Raw genomic sequence first — 19747 nt, 5'->3', positions numbered from 1 at the left:
TTACCTGTCCAGGTGAACCTGCCTTCACCCTGAGTCAGCTGGGATAGGCTCCGCCCCCAATGACCCTGGTGAGGATTAAGGTGTAGAGATGATGGATGGATGGATAATGACAGTTCTTTAGTTGAGATATCACTAAAACCTGTGATGACATGTGATGGATTAAATGAATGAGGCTGTGAGACAACAGTACTTCTATTATCCTGAAACAAAAAGTATTAGTGACTATACTTTATGAAGAAATGGAAATTCTCTCAGATTTTGTGCAGCACATGACGTTAACCGTCATCAGTGTTAAAATGCTTCCGTGTTCCCTGATTTGTCGGTGAACACCTTCTGATCGCTGTTTGGTGTCCGTGTAGGTGTTTGTTCGTGCTGCTCAGAGCGGCTGTGTCGTTGTGAAACAGGATTCACCGTCCTGTCGTCACCCGCTGCTTAGTAATCCAGTCAGGTATTGACACAACAGCCGAGATAATCAGCGTAAACAGGTGTCATCAGCGTGTCACCCGGCTGCCTCTGCACTTCCCTGGCAGACCCAGCAGTTGGCACAGTTGCTATGGCAGTGCCTGGGGTAATGTAATTAGATGGAGGTATGTAACCATAGCGATGCCGGCCCTCTCGCTGCAGCAGGGATTCGCTTTGTCAGATCCTCGTCTCTCCGGTGGAGACGTGGAGACGTGGGGAGTGGGCCGGTGTCCAGGGGGACGGGATCAAGTGTCCGGTGGAACGTGAGGAGGCGGTCGCAGCTTCATCACGTTTCATCTCCCAACACCTGGTGCTGCTGATGTGGCACATTGATGACATCTGTGAGTTTTATTTACAGCATAAATACAACATGTCCACAACCAACGTTAACGCACAGGTCTTAATGAAGTGAGCTATGATGTCAGGATTTGCTCATTAGCAGCAAATGAAGTTGGGTCGAGGCTCATGGGGAATGTCACTCGCTTTCATCATAAACTACAGTAATTGACAAATTACCGTTCTGACCCGATGATGGTGCAACACAAAGGTGTGTTAGAGGATGACCAGAACCACAACAATTCATTATGAGAGCGCCGTGAATGTCTGGGCCACAGTTTACAGGCAGGCCATTAAATCACGCCGTCGTATTTACAACCAAAACCTGTAAACGTCCACCATGGTGGTGCCAGACCAGAGAGCAGAGAGGTAGCAACGTCAGCGGGACACACACACACACACACGCACACACACACACACACACACACACACAGTGTTGTCTCTCTGAGTTTTTCATAGCAGCTCTTTGCGTTCTCACTGATGCAGACTCCTGATCACCAGCTCATGACTGTTTGTTTCACATCTTTACCAGCTGGTTATGCAAAAAAAACAAAACACTCTTTTTTTTAAAAAACAGCAACAACAACAAAACTGCTTAAATGCCATTTTGCTGTGTTGTGTAACTGATGTTAGCCTGAGGGGTTTTAACATTTACTGTGTGATAATTATAAACTACAAAGCTCTGAAAACACTTACATACAGCATCTAGAGAATCAGTAAAACTCCTGGTTTTATCTTTTATGAGTTTCACTGATGAGTGATTTCAGCAGAGAGCGAGTCAACTGGTCGTCCAGCCGCCTGGTGGCTGAACAGGCGCTCAGCGTTCTGTAAAAGTCCAGATCAACATTCTACCAGGTTGAACTTTTTAACATTTCTGTGGCGCTAAGTCTAACTTAAATTGTGAAAAAAAAGTATTGCTATGATCATTTTAATGAATTAAATATCTCAATCTTCAGCTTTAATACAGAAAATAAGTTCAGACAATTATGAATACTTTCAAAGAACCAGTTTAAAAGTTTTACCTGTCCAGGTGAACCTGCCTTCACCCTGAGTCAGCTGGGATAGGCTCCGCCCCCCATTGTGAAGGTTAAGGTGGATGGATGGTAGACTTACCTGAACAGCTGTATTCTGTGGCTCCTCTCTGACTCGTTGCTGTGACGTGTTGTAAAGTGACCCAAGGGGAGCTTTGGAGGTTTTTTTCTGGTGAATTTGTGGCTTTTCTCACAGAATGTCTTCAGTTTTTTCTCTGACTTTTTTATCCTGCAGTTTTTCTCTCCCTCTCCTCCAGCTCCTGATTTCATTTTTGTGCTTTTTAGTGTTTTTTTTAATCCCTGAAACACCATCATGAGCCTCTGAGTGCTGCGAACGCGCCTATTTTTTACTCAGTGGTTATTGAAATATCTCAGCCTCAAATGGAATAGTGGCCGATTGACAGACGTTTCCATCAGCAGAGCAGCTTCTCCAGCGCTTCTCTCAGTTTTATATTAAAGTGTGTGTTTCCATAGTTCCCATTCCAACGACAGCTAACCGAGTTCTGGTGTGGTTTTTGTATCGATTAACAATTTCTGATCCGCTTTTGCGTCTAAAACCTGTTGAAGTTGTTTCACAGCGTTTCTGGTGCCTTGAAGTTTTTCTTCACTTTAATTTCTGGGACCGTGATAAGTTTTTAATGAGTCGCTTTAAACACAAAGAGGTTTTTCAAACAGGGAGAAATCTGCTGCAGAAATGTGCACCCGGCCAGATGGGACTCAAGCTGAAGCAAAATACCAAAAAAAAATCACCTAAAAGATAAATTTGTGGATTTTTCTCAAAGCAGTGAAGTTCTGCAGTGATGTCATCCCTCAGTTTTGTGTTTTTGTGCCGTGTCAAGGTGAAAGATCTTCATATGCTGCTGCACCAGTGTCACCGTTTCAGTGCTTAACAGATGAAGTGATTCCGGTTCTTGCCTTCGATCTGATCTGTTGTGCGCTACAGGAGAGCAGCTGCAGATCAATCAGCCTTATGTGTACGACTGCGACGTGCCGGAGTCCTTGGCGTCCGTGGTGCCGGCGTTGGCTGCTGTCTGCAAGAAGAAGCATCTGTCCGGTCAGATGTTTCCACATGTCAAGCCTGTGTCCAATCGCAGTGTGACGCTGACCTCGAAGGACGGCACCGACTTCATCAGCTTCGCCAAAGGAGCCTCTTTTGACAACGGTACCACTCAGGAGGAGTTTGTTGGTCTTGCTTTGCTTTGACCTTCAGCTACAAACTGTCCACTCTGAGCATCTCTTAGCTTTAATTACTTCTCCTGTTGTCCGTCCTCTCTCCACCTCGTCAGATCTGTACCACTCCTGGGTGGCCCCCACCCTCCAGTCAGACCTCCTGGTCCAGTTCTGGATTCGCTCCACGGGCATCCTCCCGTCCGACTGCTCGCTGGGCTGGAAGGTCCTGGACATCACGCTCATCCACCCGGGCCAGACGTTCAGCTTCAAGGCCAGCCAGGACCACTCCAAGTGGGCGGTCAGCCCCAAGGCGGCCGGGCAGGGCGCCGGAGGAGGCTGGGTCTGCGTGGGGGACATAAACCGGAACGAGGCGGAGGAGAAGCGGGGCGGAGGCACGGTGTGTCTGCGGGACCCTGTGGTGTGGAAGGCTTACCGGACGGCGGCGCTGGAGTGTGAGGCGTGTGGAGGAGGGACGATCCAGTGCTGATGGCTGATGGGTGGACTGGGCTCGACGACTGGACCACAGCGGGTCGATGGGGTGAAATAACTCAGACGGGTTTTTAGGGAAATGCTTGAACATATTTGGTGCTGTATTATTATATATTTCATTTAATGAAACCTGTTGAAACGACCCACGTTTGACTTTTAAACTTCACACATTCTTTTCTACGTACTTTGGGTTTTACGTGTCCGATCAGTTCCTTGAAGGTTTCCTGTGGAGTTCTGGACATTGTTTAAGATGCATCGTGTAGGAATCAGTAGTGAAGCTGCACGCTGCATCCAGCCAACAGCCTCCCACTGGGCCACACTGTGTGTTATCGATTGGTTTTTGATTAGTTAAAGGTAAAGTCAGCGATTCTAATCCGACTCAGTTTTGGTCAAACTGAGTGAGTATCTCTGCTCGTTAGTCACTTCGTGTGTGCACTGCTAAAACTCACAGGTCTGGCTCTGTAAATGCAAAACAAAGTGGCTGGTGCTGTAGGATGGAGGGCAGCAGGTGGAAAACTAACCGTGGATCTGGCACGAGCTACGTATCTAAATATGCTGATTAGCTAAATATCAGTAATCCGTCTCCATCTGTAATGGTGGAGGACAGTGTCTCAGTGAGTGTCCTGGTTCGTTTACACTCGCACGAGGATGGTTTAACACCCCTCCAGTGACCAACAGGTGGCAGTAATGAGCAGAGAAACAACAACAACAAAGGAAGCACAGAGGAAGACTGGGAGCTGGTTGACATCATGGAAGCAGAATGGCAGATGTCAAACTATGAAACAAGCAGAGCTGGCAGCGTGTCATGAGGAAGGAAACGCATTCAGCACATTTGTCAACCTCCGCGATGCACATGATGCATTCTGGTGAGTGACACAGAATCTGAACAGAAACTCTGGTTGCAGGGAAACTCCACAGGGCTCCTTTAAAACGCTGCATGAAGGCCAACAAAACAGGCCTCCAACAGTAGAGATTTGTGACTAAAACATGTTCACGTAATGCTTAAGAGTCTAACTCTGATCTGCTTTGTAGGGACTGTGTGGGTGTTATTTGATTTAAACAACCGTCCTCCGCTTCAGATTAAAGTTTGTGACCCACGTGTTCGTAGCCGAGCTTCACCCACTGCCAACCGGTGAAATTAAAAATACTCGTCTTCTAGCTGCAATAATTAAATCTAATCCAACCATAGTGGAAAATAAAGATCCCATCCCAGGAAGCTGATTAAACACATGCCACTTGTTCTGTTGCGTGCTCGGTGTGATTCTGTTTTTTGCACATCCTCCTCCTTAATGCACACAGAACGGTGCTTCAGGAGCAAAGTAGTCAGATCTGACGGGAAAGCGTGGATTATGGGACAAAAGTGGTGTTCGTTTTGAAAAGCACAAAAGCCTCAAAGGGGCCACTTTAGAGACGAGTGTGAGCTGCTGGAGTGTCTTCACAGCCACTGGGCGCCGTTTTAACCGAACTGGATGAGCGCCGCTTGGCTTATTTTATCCGTTTAGCTGGTTGGTTCTCGGGGAGAGCACCGTCGAGCTTCACTGGTTGGAAAATGTGTGAAAGTAGAACAATGCGGCGAGGATCAATTAAAGACACTGACAAGATCCAAGTGTGAGGAAGGCTTTAATACTTGGTGAATGTTTGTGCTGAGTGTCTGATGTTCTGTTATCGAGTCTTTTTTTAGTTTTTGTGCTTCTGATTTGATTCTCGTGTCACATTTCCACGTACGTACATTCACTCTGACTTTGATTCTGCTTGAAGATAAAGATGCTGGCTGTCTTGAATCTGAATAATAATAATAAAAGGTCTAAAACAGTATTTCTTTCATTTTGCTTTGTTTATGAGGAAAAATAGAAACGTCAGAATGTGACATGTAGAGATGCTGTAAATCCTCTTCCTGTGTGGGACACTCAGCAGCATGGAAAATATCTATCCCATATGTCACAGCACGTCAGCCGAAAGCAGTGAAATTCATATAAAAGTAAATTTATTACCACAAAAATAGGACATCCTGTATGTAGTGCATAAATAGCTTTGATGTGGAACTACACAGCGGTGGAGGAGGCGGCGGCGTTTCCTCCACGTTTACATTCTGATGCAGACATGAGAAAGGTGAGCACCCGGTAGAGAAAGGCACTAAATCAATCAGTAGCATAGCATCATGCTAGCACACGTCATCTATTATTACCCAGAATCCTCTCCCTGGTCAAGCTGTTTATTTATTTTTCTAGCTCGTGCCTCGGCCGGTACTGAGGCCTCACCGGCACCGAGCGGGGAGCGCCACACCAAGAGGTTGTCTGTTTGAAACTAAACCAAAGTTGTACATTTAAAACTTGGAGATGAGGCTTGTTGCTCCGTGTAAACAGCAGTCGAGATGTTTCCTGCTGAGCTGCTGGAACATCTGCATAAACTAGCTGATGCTCTGCTGAAACCTAAGAACTGGTGGTGGAGGTTTATGTTTTATCCTTATTGTGCTCCATGCAGGTTTTTTTTGGTTCAACAGTAATAAAATAAAGCGAAGCCATTCATTTTTAAAGTGTCGTTTAAAGCTGCAGTAATCACATTTTAGTCCACGAGGTTCAAGATAAAGAAAAATGTATCGACGTGTAATCAAGGAAAACACACAGACCAGCCACAGCGTCAAACACACCGGCCCGATGTGGTGTAGAATCCCCTCTGGCTACCAGAACAGCTCTGACTTGTTGAGGCCGGTTCTGTGGTCCCTGTGGCGTCCGGATCTGGCAGCGGATCCTTTGGGTTGTGGCCTCTGAGGATCAGCCTTGTTCTGGTTCTGCTGAATCAGATTAGGATCTGAGGAGTTTGGAAGCGGGGCCAACAGCTTGGGCTCTTTGTCGTGTTCCTCGAGCTGTTCCTGAGCAGAGTTTGCAGTGTGACGGAGTGCACCGACGATATTTAGGTGGGTTAGAAGTGTCGTAGTGACGTTCACGTGGATGCAGGACCCAAGGTTTCCCAGCAGAACCTTTAACTGTTACGACATGAATGATGTTCTTCACATCGCCTGCTGGAGGTTCTGATGCTGTGGCTGATCAGTGTGAGCGTTTATCTGTTAATGTAACGGTGAAATTAGTTTAAATTTGGTCTCTAGCAGCTCCGGGGTAGAAGATCTGGCTCTGGTCCGATCCGGCTTTAAATGCTTCACATGCTAGTTGATTAGCTGGTTGCTGTCTACAGACGACCAATCAGAGCTGCTGCTGCTGGTGATGATGATAGCTGTGAGGAATTATATAGTTAGACTATTAAACCAAAACAACACACCTGTTATAGCACTGGGTAACATTACCTACACGTTCTAATAATGTTTTAAAGAAACCATTTAAATTGAATGTTCAGAGAACGTTGTGAGGATAATATTAAATATTGTTCTTATCTGATTCAGGATGAACTAAGACACAGTCACATCCAGAGGTTGTCTGGAGGATGATGAAGGAGGAACATTCTGAAAGTAGCATCTGGAAAATATCTGAAGAATTTGGGGCGACGTGGTTGTCAGTGAACATTTCTAGAATGTTTTTGGAGAACGTTATTCAATCTCAAAGAACTTCCCAATGAACATGTCAGAAACACTCAATAGTCATCTGACTCACAGTCGATCTAAAATGTAGATTAATGCAGCTTTAGGTTTGTGCTGAAATGAATCTCTGCTGGACTCAAAGCTGAATGTCTGTGGACACGCGCTGGCCTGTTAAAGTGGAGGTTGTGCAGGTATCTGATGGGCTTCCTGGATGTGTCACTCATCACACGTGGACCTCGAGCTCCTTGCGAGTGTAAACACAATGCTGACATCATACAGACGTACAAAATATATAAATATGTACAAAACATAGATATTTCTCCAGTGTTTTGCTACAGCGATGCTCTCCAGCTTTTACCATCTCTGACCCACCCGCTCCCGGCACCCGGGTCCGACGGGTTCTGCATGTCTACGGTCCAAAATCCTTCGACGGCATCACGAGGTGATCACAGAAGCACGCTCTGACTAATTCAACTTTTTTTTTTTTATGTTTGGAAATGTCAGTCACGGCAGAGGCACACAGCAACGAGGGGCTTCTTGGTGGTTTCAGTAATTAAAACAGATCTTCTTTGTTGAGCTGGAAAAAAAAGAAAAAGCATCAAGTGCTACCTGACAGGGACTCGAGAGCCAGCACCGAAAGCACTCCGTTAGAGGCTGCCATTGCTCTCCCTCTGGGTGAGAATTAGTAATGCATACTGCTGGGACAGAGGAACACCGACGCTGGTCTTCAGCAGCAGATGGTGGAAGCAGCAGCCGGAGGTGTGGAGCGCCCGCCACGCCCTGCCGTGTGGAGCCGCCGATTAAACAGGAAGGCTTGTTCTCGGTGTTCCCGTAGAACAAACTTGGTCGGAGCACGGGGAGAGAAAGGCATGTGTAGATTTCTTTATGTTTTTGCACTGAGAAGGCCACGGTTATGGTTCATGTCGGACATGCGAAGAAACATCCGTCAAAACAGAGTCCGGACCAGTCTCCTCCCCTTGGCCTTGATTCGAGGAAAAGTGGCGCTCGTCTCCGTGGTGATTGGCTGCGAGCCAAGAGGAGGGTTCCCGCCTTTCCTCCTCAGCAGGAAGTCAACGCTGGATGGCGTCATGGCGTAGAAGACGTTTCCTGTGGCGGGGATGACCAGTTCTGCAAAGAAAAAAAAAACAAATGAACACATCAAGAGTGTCTTCAAGGCTGCTGCACTGATAACAGGACCACAAAGTTCTGACCAGATGTGATCAGTCGGTCGTCTTCAGCGCATTTGATTTTTAGAATTGTTGTTTTTCTGGACTAGACTTAATTAAAACCACCTTCCTAATACTGTATACGTCCCTTTTTGTACAACCAGCATAGCTCTGACCCACTGAGGTCTGGACTCCACAGACGTCTGCAGGTGTCCGTTGGTATCACCAAGACATCAGCAGCTGATTCTTTAACTCTCTCAGTCATGCTTAACTCGAGCATCTCCCTCCTTTCTGGCTTGAATCAGGAGTCACTCTATCGCCTCCGACTGGTTCAGAATGCAGCAGCTTTGCTTCTCTCTCCGTGTAAACAGCAGCGAAGACGTTTTCAGCTGAGCTGCTGGAAAATCTGCATAAATTAAGTTTAGTTTGTGCTCTGTTGAAAGTTTTTGACTTGGAGAATGTAAAAATGGTCGTGGCATTGTTTTCCTTAGCAGTTTTTGACTGATGAAGTTGTTTTAAAGCTGCAATAATCAACTTTAGTCGACTAGTTTAACTCCAAAACAAGCTCCATTGCATTTGGTCTTTCTAAATGTTGTGCAAGATGTTGGCAGCAGATCCTTAAAGTCCTGCATGCTTTGAGGAGAGACCTCCATGGATCTGACTTGTTTTTCCCACAGACGCTCGATCAGGTTGAAATCTGGGGAATTTGGAGTTAGCACCTCCAACTCCTCGTCATGTTCTTCACATCATTCCTAAATGACGCCGGCAGCCTGGCGGGGATCTTCGATAAAAGCCAAACGATTACAAAATGTGTTGTTTCAGTGGCAGAAAACATTTAGTCAAAACTCAATTTGCACAAACTGTTGCGTATGTGCTCCATTTGTTTCTAATGTGGTGAGAAAATAATTAAAATGCTTCCTCTTATGACATCATGATGCCAGATCCCTGATGTTCTGCTACCTGACGAACCAAACTTATGACCTCGTTGGCAGCGATAATCGTTTCCTCTCCGTGTGACTGTGCTGCACTAGAAACCTGAAGCGAACCAACTTTAGCACAATATTCTGAGCCACAGCCGAGATCAGAATCTGAGGAAGAGGACAATGCTGTCTCCATTCAAACAAGATAACACACTGCAGATAAAACCGCTCCACGGCTACGAAGTCACAATTCAATTTCCAGCCTGTGCTGCTGCTGTGGGGTCGAGTGGATTTTACCTTTTCCTTCAGGCAGGAGTTGGATCAGCTCGTATCTGGACGCCGGTTTGGGGTCCTGATTGTGTTTTTCTAAGGCAGAGCTGATCACAGTGGGGGTCTTGTCATTGCTCGTAACCTGAGGGGAGAGAAGAGAATAACAATGACAAAAGGACAGCTTGATTTGCACTAATGATATCCTGAGTCCACTGTATCCCGAGGATCTGGTTCTGATGACTATCATTACGGGATCCTTGCAGATAGGACGACAAGCTGTAAGTGCGGCACGGGTGCAGATAATTAATGACGGAGGCTCTGCTGCTGTCTCCCTGCTGCTGTGAAATGAAGTCAAATGTTCTGAGTTGGTACCAGTATGCTGCGGTACAGGTTTCCGTCCTGCAGGTCCATCCGTATCCTGATGATCCGCATGTCGGGCCCCGACCCTGGCACGCCGCCGGCGGGGTTGTTGCCGCAGGAGGCCGAGCGGCGGTGCGACTTTGTGGGAGTGGTGGGAGTCAGAGCGGCGGGGGTGGAGTCGTTGGTGGGAGGCGACGTGTCGACATCCAGACAGGACACAGACGGAGACCTCATGTGCTGCAATAAAAATAACAGTCATCAGGAAGAGGACGACCCAGAAAAGGACTGGTTCTAGAATAATGGCCGAGAAGAACACGACATAAAAAAAGAGGTGATCTCTGCAAACTGTGAAATGAGCTCATATAAATGCAAACCTGACCTACAGTCACAGGACAGTGATGCTGAGTTACCTTAGTGAGCTTTGAGAGCAGGTTGTTGACCGGCGATTGGAAGTCAAAGAGGCTGTCGCTGTCGCCCGCCAGGCTGGTCCTCGAGGTGCTCAGACTGTTCACACACCAAACACAATCAGGCCGGGCAGCACATAGTTATCACAATTAATTCACTGTGTTCAGCTGAGCAGGAGGAGCACCGGGAATGTCCTGTTTAGTGCAACCAGCTGTCAGAAATGTGAAAAGAAACTGAAACAAGCAAACAGTTCTGATCACTGATCAAGCTTGTTGTTGCCTAACTTTCTAAATTATTCCATCGACTAATGATTGTTGGTCTAATTGTTTCATCACTAGTTCACTTTGGTCGTTAGGTTTTGCCTCCACACAGTAAAACTTGTGGTTGTTTCCTCCGCTGACCAGCCCAGTTACAGTTTATGTCCAGATCTAAAGCGTCTCTTTATCCTGTTACGGATTGGTGTCAAACTAGTGAATGACACGTCATGGTGACTTTTTCATACCTAAATCTAATTATTTTATTATTAAATGCAAGTGACTAATTGCACCACATTTAAAGAAGCTCCCTACAGGCGTCCTACAAACACAGCTTTAGAATATAATAAATACAGTTAAAACCCAATCAAAGCAGCAGAAGCTAAAATGTCAGAATCAAACTTCTTAAACTCAGGTCCTTTATTTTTTATGTCCATCTTCTAATAACCCAAACTGTCCAGGATGCATTCTGACAGCACCATTTTAAAAACCCACATCCCATCAGCTCCACGTCTTCGGTTTGTAACGTCTCTGTTTTTATTTGAGGACTCGATGCCAATCACAAACACGTCTCTGACTCCAAACAGCCCCTCCAGGGCCACTACAGACATTGTGCTGTCACATTGTGCAGCGTTTCATCCATTCTCGCCTGCTAATCAGAATCTGAACACTTTATTGATCCCTGAGGGGAAATGCTTTAAGTTTGAAGACTACCTGCTTTGACTGTTGGAGCTTTCTAGTCATTTTGAGCCAGCGACACCCATCCGCCCTCCTTCCCCGTCCTTCTGCTCACCTGCCTTCTCTCTGCTCATTAGCTGGTTGCTCTACATACCACCACCGGTCCACCACACACACCGCGGTCGCTGTTCATTATGCAACCTCATGATTCCTCGTGTCCTCTCTCCTCCCTTGACCCACAAACTGCTCCCTCTCTGCCACCACAGATCAATCATTTCAGTGCAGAGAGAGAATTGTTTCAGCAGCGGTGTGACGTATGAATGCCACGCCGGTGTGGGTGTCGGGAGCATTTGGTAGCTGATACAGCTGTGCAGCAGCTTCTAATTACCTGCCGTTGCTTAAGACTACCGCTACAGACAAAGGGTTCTCATTTCGCAGCACTGAGTGCTCCATCCTCATGTCTCTTCCTCACATCTCTCTCTGATATCCTCGCTGGAGGCAGCTGAGACGTGAGGAGGAGACACGAGCATAATGAAAAGCCCTGTTTGCCAGATGTCAGCTCTTTGTGCTGCTGCCACGGCCTTCCAGCCAGGCGCACTCGTGTTTGCCTTGCGTGTGTTATTGACCGCTGCCTGCCTACCTGGATACTCCTTTTAATCCCTTTGTTTTGTCTGCTGGCCTTTCTGCAGGTAAATGCCAGGCTTACTTTTAGCGGCCTGCCTTGGTGTTGATTGGCTGATTGGTGAAGAGCCCAGCTGACCACAAACTAAGCTACCAAACAAAACCCTACATTGTGAGCTGTATGTTCGCTGTGTGACGCTGGTGCTCTGCATGGCTTACTCTGGGCACTGTGTGATGATGACTGTCGGGGTAAGGCCACGAGGGCTCGGCTCTCCGGGCGCTTCGATTTCATTGGACAGTCTGTAACTGAGATAAACATCTGTCATTAAAACCTGAAAGACTTAAATACAACAGAAACATTTTTTAAAGAGCCCATAACATGCTTTTGGGGGGTTTTCTGTTCTTTTACTGTGTTAAAGCTTTTTTAAGTATGTTAAAGTTCTGCTACCCCAACAAGAGTTCTTCTTTCCCACAGCGAACACTGCTGCTTACCAGCCAGAAACTCCTCATTAGAAGTCCAGGCTTTTCCTCATCGACTTATCTACATCACTAAATGTGCATAACGCCTGCCGACCGGCTAGTTTGGCCCTCAAACAAAGGACGAGCAGCTTCCTCACAGTCCACCATTATGTCCTCACCACAGCAACGATGCCTCCAACTCCTCTCAGATCTGGGCTTAGAGCTACGTCGGGCCGACTGACCGATTGCAGTCAACCAGGCTTTTTTTCAGGAGGGGGACCTTTAAAGAGACCAGAACTTAAATCTTTTCACCCGCCTTAGAGTGTGAGGAGAGGTTCAGTGTCCAGCGTGTCAACATGTTCCAGTCGACCCAGTAACACCCTGAACATGTGCATAGTATGGGCTCTTTAAATTGATCAACACATGCAATAGTTTTTTTGCATTATAGATCATTTTTGATCAGCAGCTGAAGCAAACACACAGATGCGTACCTTTCTTCCTCCGTCAGCGTGGGCACGCTGTGGTACCACTGCACGAAGGCCTCGTCAGCAATGAAAACACAGTTTTTGCAGGAAGACTGCAGGAGGCGGATTTGAGCTAAAACCTCAAATTCCTGTTAACAAAGAGCCACGTCACCACAAGGTTTCATAATGATAGAAAAAACAAAACACCATGTTGGCTGGTCTAGTATTACTGAGCCTGCTGGGTTTGTGTTTTTTTTTCCAGCTGTAATAGAAGCACCTCGAGGCGTCCTTAACTTAATCATTTCTTCCCTCAGATATTGTGTTACTCTGCTCCCTCTTACTCACGCTCTTATTACTCGCAGTTAATGCAGCAAAAAGTGGAGCTGATTTTGTTCCGATCTGCTTCAGCTGAGTGCAGCTAAATGCAGAACGCCTTTCATCTTAAACAGTGGGATGGAGGCCGTGTCCGACCTGTTGTCTCTCACTCGGATTGCAACACTCACCCTTCTCCTTTTGTCAAAGTTGATGTAGCCATTCTGCAAAGGGAGTGACAGGATGTCAGTTTGATAATTGTAAAATACTGAGAAACTTCCAGGGGACGCGACCGGCTCTCCCCTCCGCACAGATAAAATCAACTCACATCCAGCCTGTCTTTGACCGCCGTGTCCAGCATGGTGAGGTCTGTGAGGAAGATACCCAGGTAGGGCACGGTGCCCTGGGCGTTGGACTGTGTGTAGAAAAAAGAAAGAGAGAGAGAGAAAAGAGCGTTTCATCAGTTCCCCCGAGGTTTCTATTCACACAACGTACGGAGCCCACACAGCGAGGGATTTCAGAGCAGCCGCCTGCAGCTATTTTTCACACGATGGCTCAGGATTCAGCACATCACACACTCAGAGAGACGACAGCTCTGTGTTCCACGGCGCTGCTGCGTGCCGGTCGATCCCCTACAACCTCCATCAAACCGCCGTACAGCCCCCTGCTTAGCACAGCTGACATCAGTATCAGCGTCTGGATGTAGCGTTTAGCAGGGAAACACTGTTTTCAAGTGCTTTCAGAATGTTATCCATCCTAAAGCTCTCAGCCGGGCGTTTTATTAATGTGCTTTCAACTCCACAAAACGTGACGGCGCTGGATGAGGTTGGCGTCGTGCCCTCTCCTCATTAAGCCCTAAAAATACACCTGAAAGTCGATTTAACCGTGGATCATCTTTCTGAAGATATTACACTATATCTCCGTCCCCTGGCCTTTTACAATACTAATGACATTTTTGCAGGCTCTTACATCATTCCTAAATGTTCCAAGGTCTGCCACAGAGAGCCTGTGGGGGTGTACAACCCTTCAGGCTACAGCGTTTGGTATTCACCCGAGGCGTGGGCTGTAAAGTCAGTGAAAACGCTCCTCTTTTATGTGCGTGCACATCTGAGGTGTTGCCTTGGCGAAAAGTCACGAGGTCATTTGCAGTTAGCGAAGCTTCCTGAAATGTTGTCTTGACGTAACCCAAACTGATGCGACACTCCAAACAGAATTATTTAGCAACGTTAAACTGTACATGTGACCTCAGACGAGCACATCTCAGCCTGTTTTAGAGAAGTAGCTGCACAGTTTCAGACACTTACAGCTGCGTGGTGTCCGACAACAGCCTCCAGGTTACAGGAGGGAGTTCACTGTTTCATAACAACCCAGAGATTGAACACAGTGATCGCCGTCCTCCAAACTTCATCACAGTCTGATACACCTGAAGAGTTCATTTACATAAACAGAGAACTCCATTTTTGTAGATTTTCAGCAAACGTATTTTTGTTGTTGTTTGCTTGAGATAAAATCAACCAAACTGAAGCTGAGTGGATCTGACTCAGTAGAAATGACAAGAATAGAGATAACTGGAGTTTGACTGATGCTGTCTCAGGTAGATGATGGAGCAGTGGGTTTGTGAAGGTTTGTGAAGGTGGAGGCATCTGCTCAGCTCTATAACCTCACTCACCCTGTTCAGGTGTCTGTTGTTGAGCCTGTTGTCCAGGTTGGCGAACTTCGACGTGCCCTCCTGCAAGACAAAGATCAGGGCAAATCCTGAGTTCAGTTTCACCAGGAGGTTTATTTAGCGTTTCGTCTTAACACATGATCTTTATCAGCGCAAGTTTAAACTCTGTGCTTCTGTTTTCGAAGTCCTTTATGTGCTGAAAATGGAAAATTTGAACAATTCTACTGAGACAGTAGAGTAGTCAGAGTCCTCAAAGGGAAATCAACAATTTATGTTTGCCGCTGGAGGAGCGCCAGATCAGACATTTTCTAACAGTAAACAGTATTCAGTGGATTTAAAATGCAATGATTTATCTTTTGGGCACCTGGAGGTGGAGAAAAGCTGAAAAACTGATCTATTGTCATTTTTTTAGGCTGATTCTTAAATGTGTTTCTGAACAGGTACCAGCAGACAAACTAGCATTAGTTTTGTGCTGTTTGGTTCTACAAACGTGTCATAACTGCAGTTCACTGAATGGACACTAGAGGCTGCTCCAAAGGCGACTCCATCCCCTTGTAGCCCCGTTTTAAAGGGTCCAGCTTTATAGCAGAAATAAGCATGTCTACTGCCTGGTACTGGTCTCTATAGCGAGCTTCCTTGTTCTTGACGGCTGTGCAGAGGGTCAATACAACTCACCTGTTTAAATTGTTTTAAGACTTAAAGTTATGCATCGTGGCCATCATAGGATAATCCGTGACCCAGAGACGTTTACATGGCCTGCCTCAGCTGCTTTACCTTTTTGCTCATTTTTGGATTAACTGGCAGTTAAAAGGAGCCAGAAAACCTGTAGGGGGCGTCATTGAGAATTTGTCCATCTTTATATACAGCAGAGGGTTCATTGAGCTTCTTGCTGTGACTAAAGAACCAAAACAATGAGCTCAAAGATGATAAAACCCTCCTGGGGGGTCTTCAGAGGCAGGTTGGTCATTCGGTTTATAACGCCACCATCCATACAAGTCGTTTTAAGTACAGCTGTGACTCGATGATCCGACACTAAACGTAAAACCTTCTTCTATGTCGGATAGTAGAACTTTCTGCTCTCTGGATATTCAGGCCCAATTAATGATGAATATCCAATCACTCGGTGTGGTAGGGGGTCACTTCCACCCCGGGGCAGCGCTCTGACGGGGTGGAAGTGTCCAGAACACACAGGCAGTACTTGGCTGCTGATGCTAGTTTAGTTAGCGCTCACACTTCTGTTTCCACCATCGGTGGCGGCGGGGGAGTGGCAGATACGCTCCACCGTTACCATCCATGTTTACTTCCATAAACACTGAGCACGCTGCTGCGTGTGACGTCGTCGTGTCCTCTTCTGCGCATGCGGGACACTTTTGGGTCGTATGAAGTTCACACAGCAGATCACATACAAGTCGCATTGAAGTGGAAACGTGAAGGAAGTCACAAAGAAATCCTCATTGAGCATCAAGTCCTGCAGTGTGAACGTAGCCAATCTGTGGGATTGTTCAGTCAGATAATACGCCGTCATCCTGATTGGTGACATTAAATGTCATGTCGGAGTCACAATCCAAGGCTGTCGCTATGTTAAGGCTGTTTTTATGGGTTCTGTTGGTTTTTCCTACAAACCTGTCAGATAGCAGGTTTAGGATTGTTAAGGGTCGATTATCCAGTCATGACTGTATATGTTCATACTGCTTCTGTCTAGAAATCTGCCTTCTGTTTTTCTTGCCACCTTAAGCTGAGCAGCCTTCCTACTCCAACCTCTGCTGAATTTATGGTGTCGCCTTTTGCAACTTTTACCCGTTAACATACACCAAGCTGTGGTTCATCTGGTTGTAACGTTACTTCCCCTTTTCCACCTATAGAGAGCTGAGACAGTTTAGACTCTTCACTGGGCAGTACAGTCTAATATTTCCTTTTTATATATATATATATATCATTTACTACTACAATGCTTGATTCAGCTTTGAATTGATAAAAATAATCATTAAAGACGATATGCAGCGATTATAGCATAAAAGCACAAATTACAATGAATGTGAGATGAAGCCTGCTGGTGTCATGACTGATCCGAACCGATATTAACAAAAATGCAAATGTTTTTGTGGCATTAATAATAAAGTCGACACTCTTCAGTCTAGAGATCTGTCATGAGAACTTAACAGAAGCCAGTCAAAGCGTGTCACAAACCCACTACAGTAAAGTGTTATCACACCGTCAAACTCCAATGACAGTTTACTGAATAATTTATGTCTCCGAACTTTGAGTCTTTTGTTAAGTCTAAATCATTCATCTTACACCCTGTCTGCTAGTCGCAGTCATTTTTAGACGAGCCGTGAGATAAAGGAAAGCAAGTAACTGCGCTGGGAGAAATCAAAGGCCAGCAGAAGGCGATGGTGTTTTTGTGGCATCAAAGCTCAGAGTGAAGCTTCGAAATGAAAGCAAATGTTTGGCTGAATTCCTTCGGGAGCGTCGTGGGTAAAATGGCAGCTAATACAGAAGTACTGATGCCTGCACCATTACAGAGAATCAAAACACAGCTAATACTGCCAATTTCCAAACTCGCTGACACGGTGCAAACTAAATATAATGTACGTCTTCACACCGGAGGGAGGCTGTTGACAGAATAAGGGCAGTTGTGCTCAGCTCAGATTAGACTGTTCTGGTGTCTAAAGCCGTCCTAAAGCTCTCACAGTGCGCCTTGTTTCCAGCTGAGGACGCCGGTGCAGAGAGGAATCTAACAGATGTGGTCCAGCGGTGGCGGCTGACAGGCACAATAACAAACGTCTCGTACCGCTGCTCAAATTATGGGACGCAGGTCGCCAAGATGTGAGACAGGAGAGTGTCCTGGTTGTTCAGAGCTGCAGTTTGCATGAGTTGTTTTTAGCCACGTTAGCGGTGCACACTGGTGCTGTTCAGACTGAAAGATCTGAGAAGGTTCTGGGTTATGATGAACTTTGGCACACAGATGATTCCATCTCCAATGATCAGAGGTCTCCTGCTCGACCACCTCTGATCTATCTGGAACTTTTTGATCATAAACTCTGTGTTTGATGCTGTTGGCAGCTTCACGTCCAGTCAGAACTCGCTCTGCTTGTCCCTGTCTGTGTGGTTTCTTCGTTCTTCAGCCTCCTGGTGACTCTCCAGCTCTTTGTGTAGATTCTTAAAATGCTTCGTTCCTGTTTACGGTATTCTATGTATTTTCTGTTGACATCTTTATAGTAAATTAAATTAAATTGCTGGTTCTCTCTGTGTCTGCATTGTGAGTTTTCGGACCAGCTGTGACACACCAGTGCTGTTCTGTACATCGTACGGTATCATATCGTTCTGTGTCGGGTCGTAACTGTGGGATTATTGGACAAAACTGTTTGAATGGCTGAAGGCTGGTGTTCCTGTGAAATCCTGCTTCACTCTAATGTTTGCACAAAAAATACTAGAAGCTTCTGTTTTCCATGTAGATTCATTCAAACACATGCAAAATGTGTCTTACATGCTCCTGCTCACTATGAGATGTCATACTTTGAGGTTTTTTGGAGGGTAAAGTTTGAGGACGTTTGATTTTTGGACAGAACTGCTCGTCTTGCAGGAAGCCAACATGAATGTGAGCGGCTGGGAGGATGCTTCTGTTTTCAAAACAGATCCCACATAAAACAGTCATTTAGAAGACGGTTACTGACTAAAGACCCAAAACAGGGTGTCTTTGTAATGCCTGCTGGGTTGATGCATCCACAGCACAGCAGACAAGTGGAAACATCATCTGTGTTTGCAGCGGTGTGGGAAAGGTAGACGGTTTCTTATTTTTATTTTGTAGCAATGCAGCAAACAGATAAGCAGTCAAAGCCTCAGCAGCAGCCAAGAGCAGCGCAGATCTGAGCAAAAATAACCATGAAACAGGTCCAAAACATCACAAAAGAGCTGTCGAATGTGACTCCAAACCAGGACTCCACTCCCAACCAGCCAGCTACATCTCAGGCTGGCAGCCGTCCAGCACAAAGCGCAGCCTCAGCGGCCTCTACAGCCACCTGTTAGCTTATCACCACTCAACACGTGTGGTCAAATGAAGCGATATGGAGAAAACACAGCGTCCAGGTTGGAACGTTTCACTTTTAACTTGCTGGTTTCACGCTGCGTCATGACCCACGCAGACACCGGCCTCCGCGTGCCATAAATAAAAGATCAAGTTTCCCGCTGAACCTGCTCTCTGCACACAGTATAACGTAACCGAGGCCACCGTTCAGTGTCTGATCCTGGTTTCATCCCAGAATGTTTAATCTGCGCCGGCGATGCGTTCTCACCTCCTTCAGGAGTTCTCTGCTCTGTGAGTAGTTGTCCTTGTCTGAGAATATTTCCGACAGCTCCTCGTACCTCCTCAGCGCCTCTCTGTGAAGTTAAAGGTTCACATTACATGACATGGACATGTTTTGTTCATGCACAGCTTTAAGAGTGGTGAAATGTTCTAGTTTTTATTCAAGACCAGCCAGTTTTACTTCTGCTTCCTGACGAGTCGGCTCTAAAGCTGCTGACACGGTTGAAGAAGCAGCACAGAAACTGTTCTGTTATGAACTAGAATCACACTTAAAGCTATTTCAAGAGCTTTATTTACAGTTAACTCATTTAAAAGCATCTGACAACTGACCTGCAAGACCTCAGAGTCATTTCAGTTTAAAACCTGAGGCTTCCTCTTCTAGAAAAGACGACGCATTCAACGAATCACTTTAAAGTCATTTATTTTTTAAAATCTAATATTTTTTCTTGTAATTTCTGACTGTCTTTCATCTGATTCTTCCTGTTACAGCTGTGTGCTCTGCTACGAGCCACACTTTACAGTTTGCACTGTCAAAGCTGCACAAAACAGACCAAAACTGTTGTGTTCATAACTGTTTGCATGTTTTCTAATCTAACAGCGTGTTTCTTCTGCTTTTAACCAACCAGAGAGTAAAAAGTCCTTCAGACCCTCACCATGAGCTGTACATACATCATTAATATTATGCAAACCTTCCATTGTTTGTTATTCAGAGTTAATTCAGCAGCTTTCTGCACAAAGATCAAACAAAATCCACTTGACCTTCACTATGTTTTATTACGGACGTCACTTTGGCTGCACAGCACATATTAGACTTAAAGAGCCCACATTAAGCACATTACTGCTTTATAATTT

At 45.9% G+C, this 19747-nt stretch overlaps 3 protein-coding genes across 3 annotated transcripts in view; 1 reads left to right on the top strand and 2 right to left on the bottom strand.

Moving 5' to 3' along the window:
- pbx2 (pre-B-cell leukemia homeobox 2) overlaps nt 1-2966 on the bottom strand; it is a 21560-nt gene extending 18594 nt beyond the window's left edge. The window contains exon 1 of the mRNA XM_008281158.1: nt 2955-2966. The gene's annotated coding sequence lies outside the window, so the exon portion shown is untranslated. The remainder of the gene's footprint in view (nt 1-2954) is intronic.
- The window catches only part of dnase2 (deoxyribonuclease II, lysosomal), a 9614-nt gene extending 4311 nt beyond the window's left edge, over nt 1-5303 (top strand). Inside the window, exons 5-6 of the mRNA XM_008281176.1 lie at nt 2729-2991; nt 3116-5303. Coding sequence (XP_008279398.1) covers nt 2729-2991; nt 3116-3486 — 634 coding nt within the window. The 3' untranslated portion in view covers nt 3487-5303. The remainder of the gene's footprint in view (nt 1-2728; nt 2992-3115) is intronic.
- rgl2 (ral guanine nucleotide dissociation stimulator-like 2) overlaps nt 5304-19747 on the bottom strand; it is a 41565-nt gene continuing 27121 nt past the window's right edge. The window contains exons 9-19 of the mRNA XM_008281175.1: nt 19683-19687; nt 18885-18969; nt 14596-14655; nt 13255-13341; nt 13118-13150; nt 12642-12763; nt 11911-11997; nt 10144-10237; nt 9746-9970; nt 9401-9515; nt 5304-8145 (exon numbers count right to left, since the gene is read on the bottom strand). Of these exons, the coding sequence (XP_008279397.1) occupies nt 7964-8145; nt 9401-9515; nt 9746-9970; nt 10144-10237; nt 11911-11997; nt 12642-12763; nt 13118-13150; nt 13255-13341; nt 14596-14655; nt 18885-18969; nt 19683-19687 (1095 nt within the window). The 3' untranslated portion in view covers nt 5304-7963. The remainder of the gene's footprint in view (nt 8146-9400; nt 9516-9745; nt 9971-10143; nt 10238-11910; nt 11998-12641; nt 12764-13117; nt 13151-13254; nt 13342-14595; nt 14656-18884; nt 18970-19682; nt 19688-19747) is intronic.

This window comes from Stegastes partitus, unplaced genomic scaffold, assembly GCF_000690725.1.
Source record: "Stegastes partitus isolate 25-593 unplaced genomic scaffold, Stegastes_partitus-1.0.2 Scaffold225, whole genome shotgun sequence".
Taxonomy (NCBI): Eukaryota; Metazoa; Chordata; class Actinopteri; family Pomacentridae; genus Stegastes; species Stegastes partitus.
The sequence above is the reverse complement of the archived record's forward strand: the minus strand, read 5'-3'. Positions and strand labels throughout refer to the sequence as shown.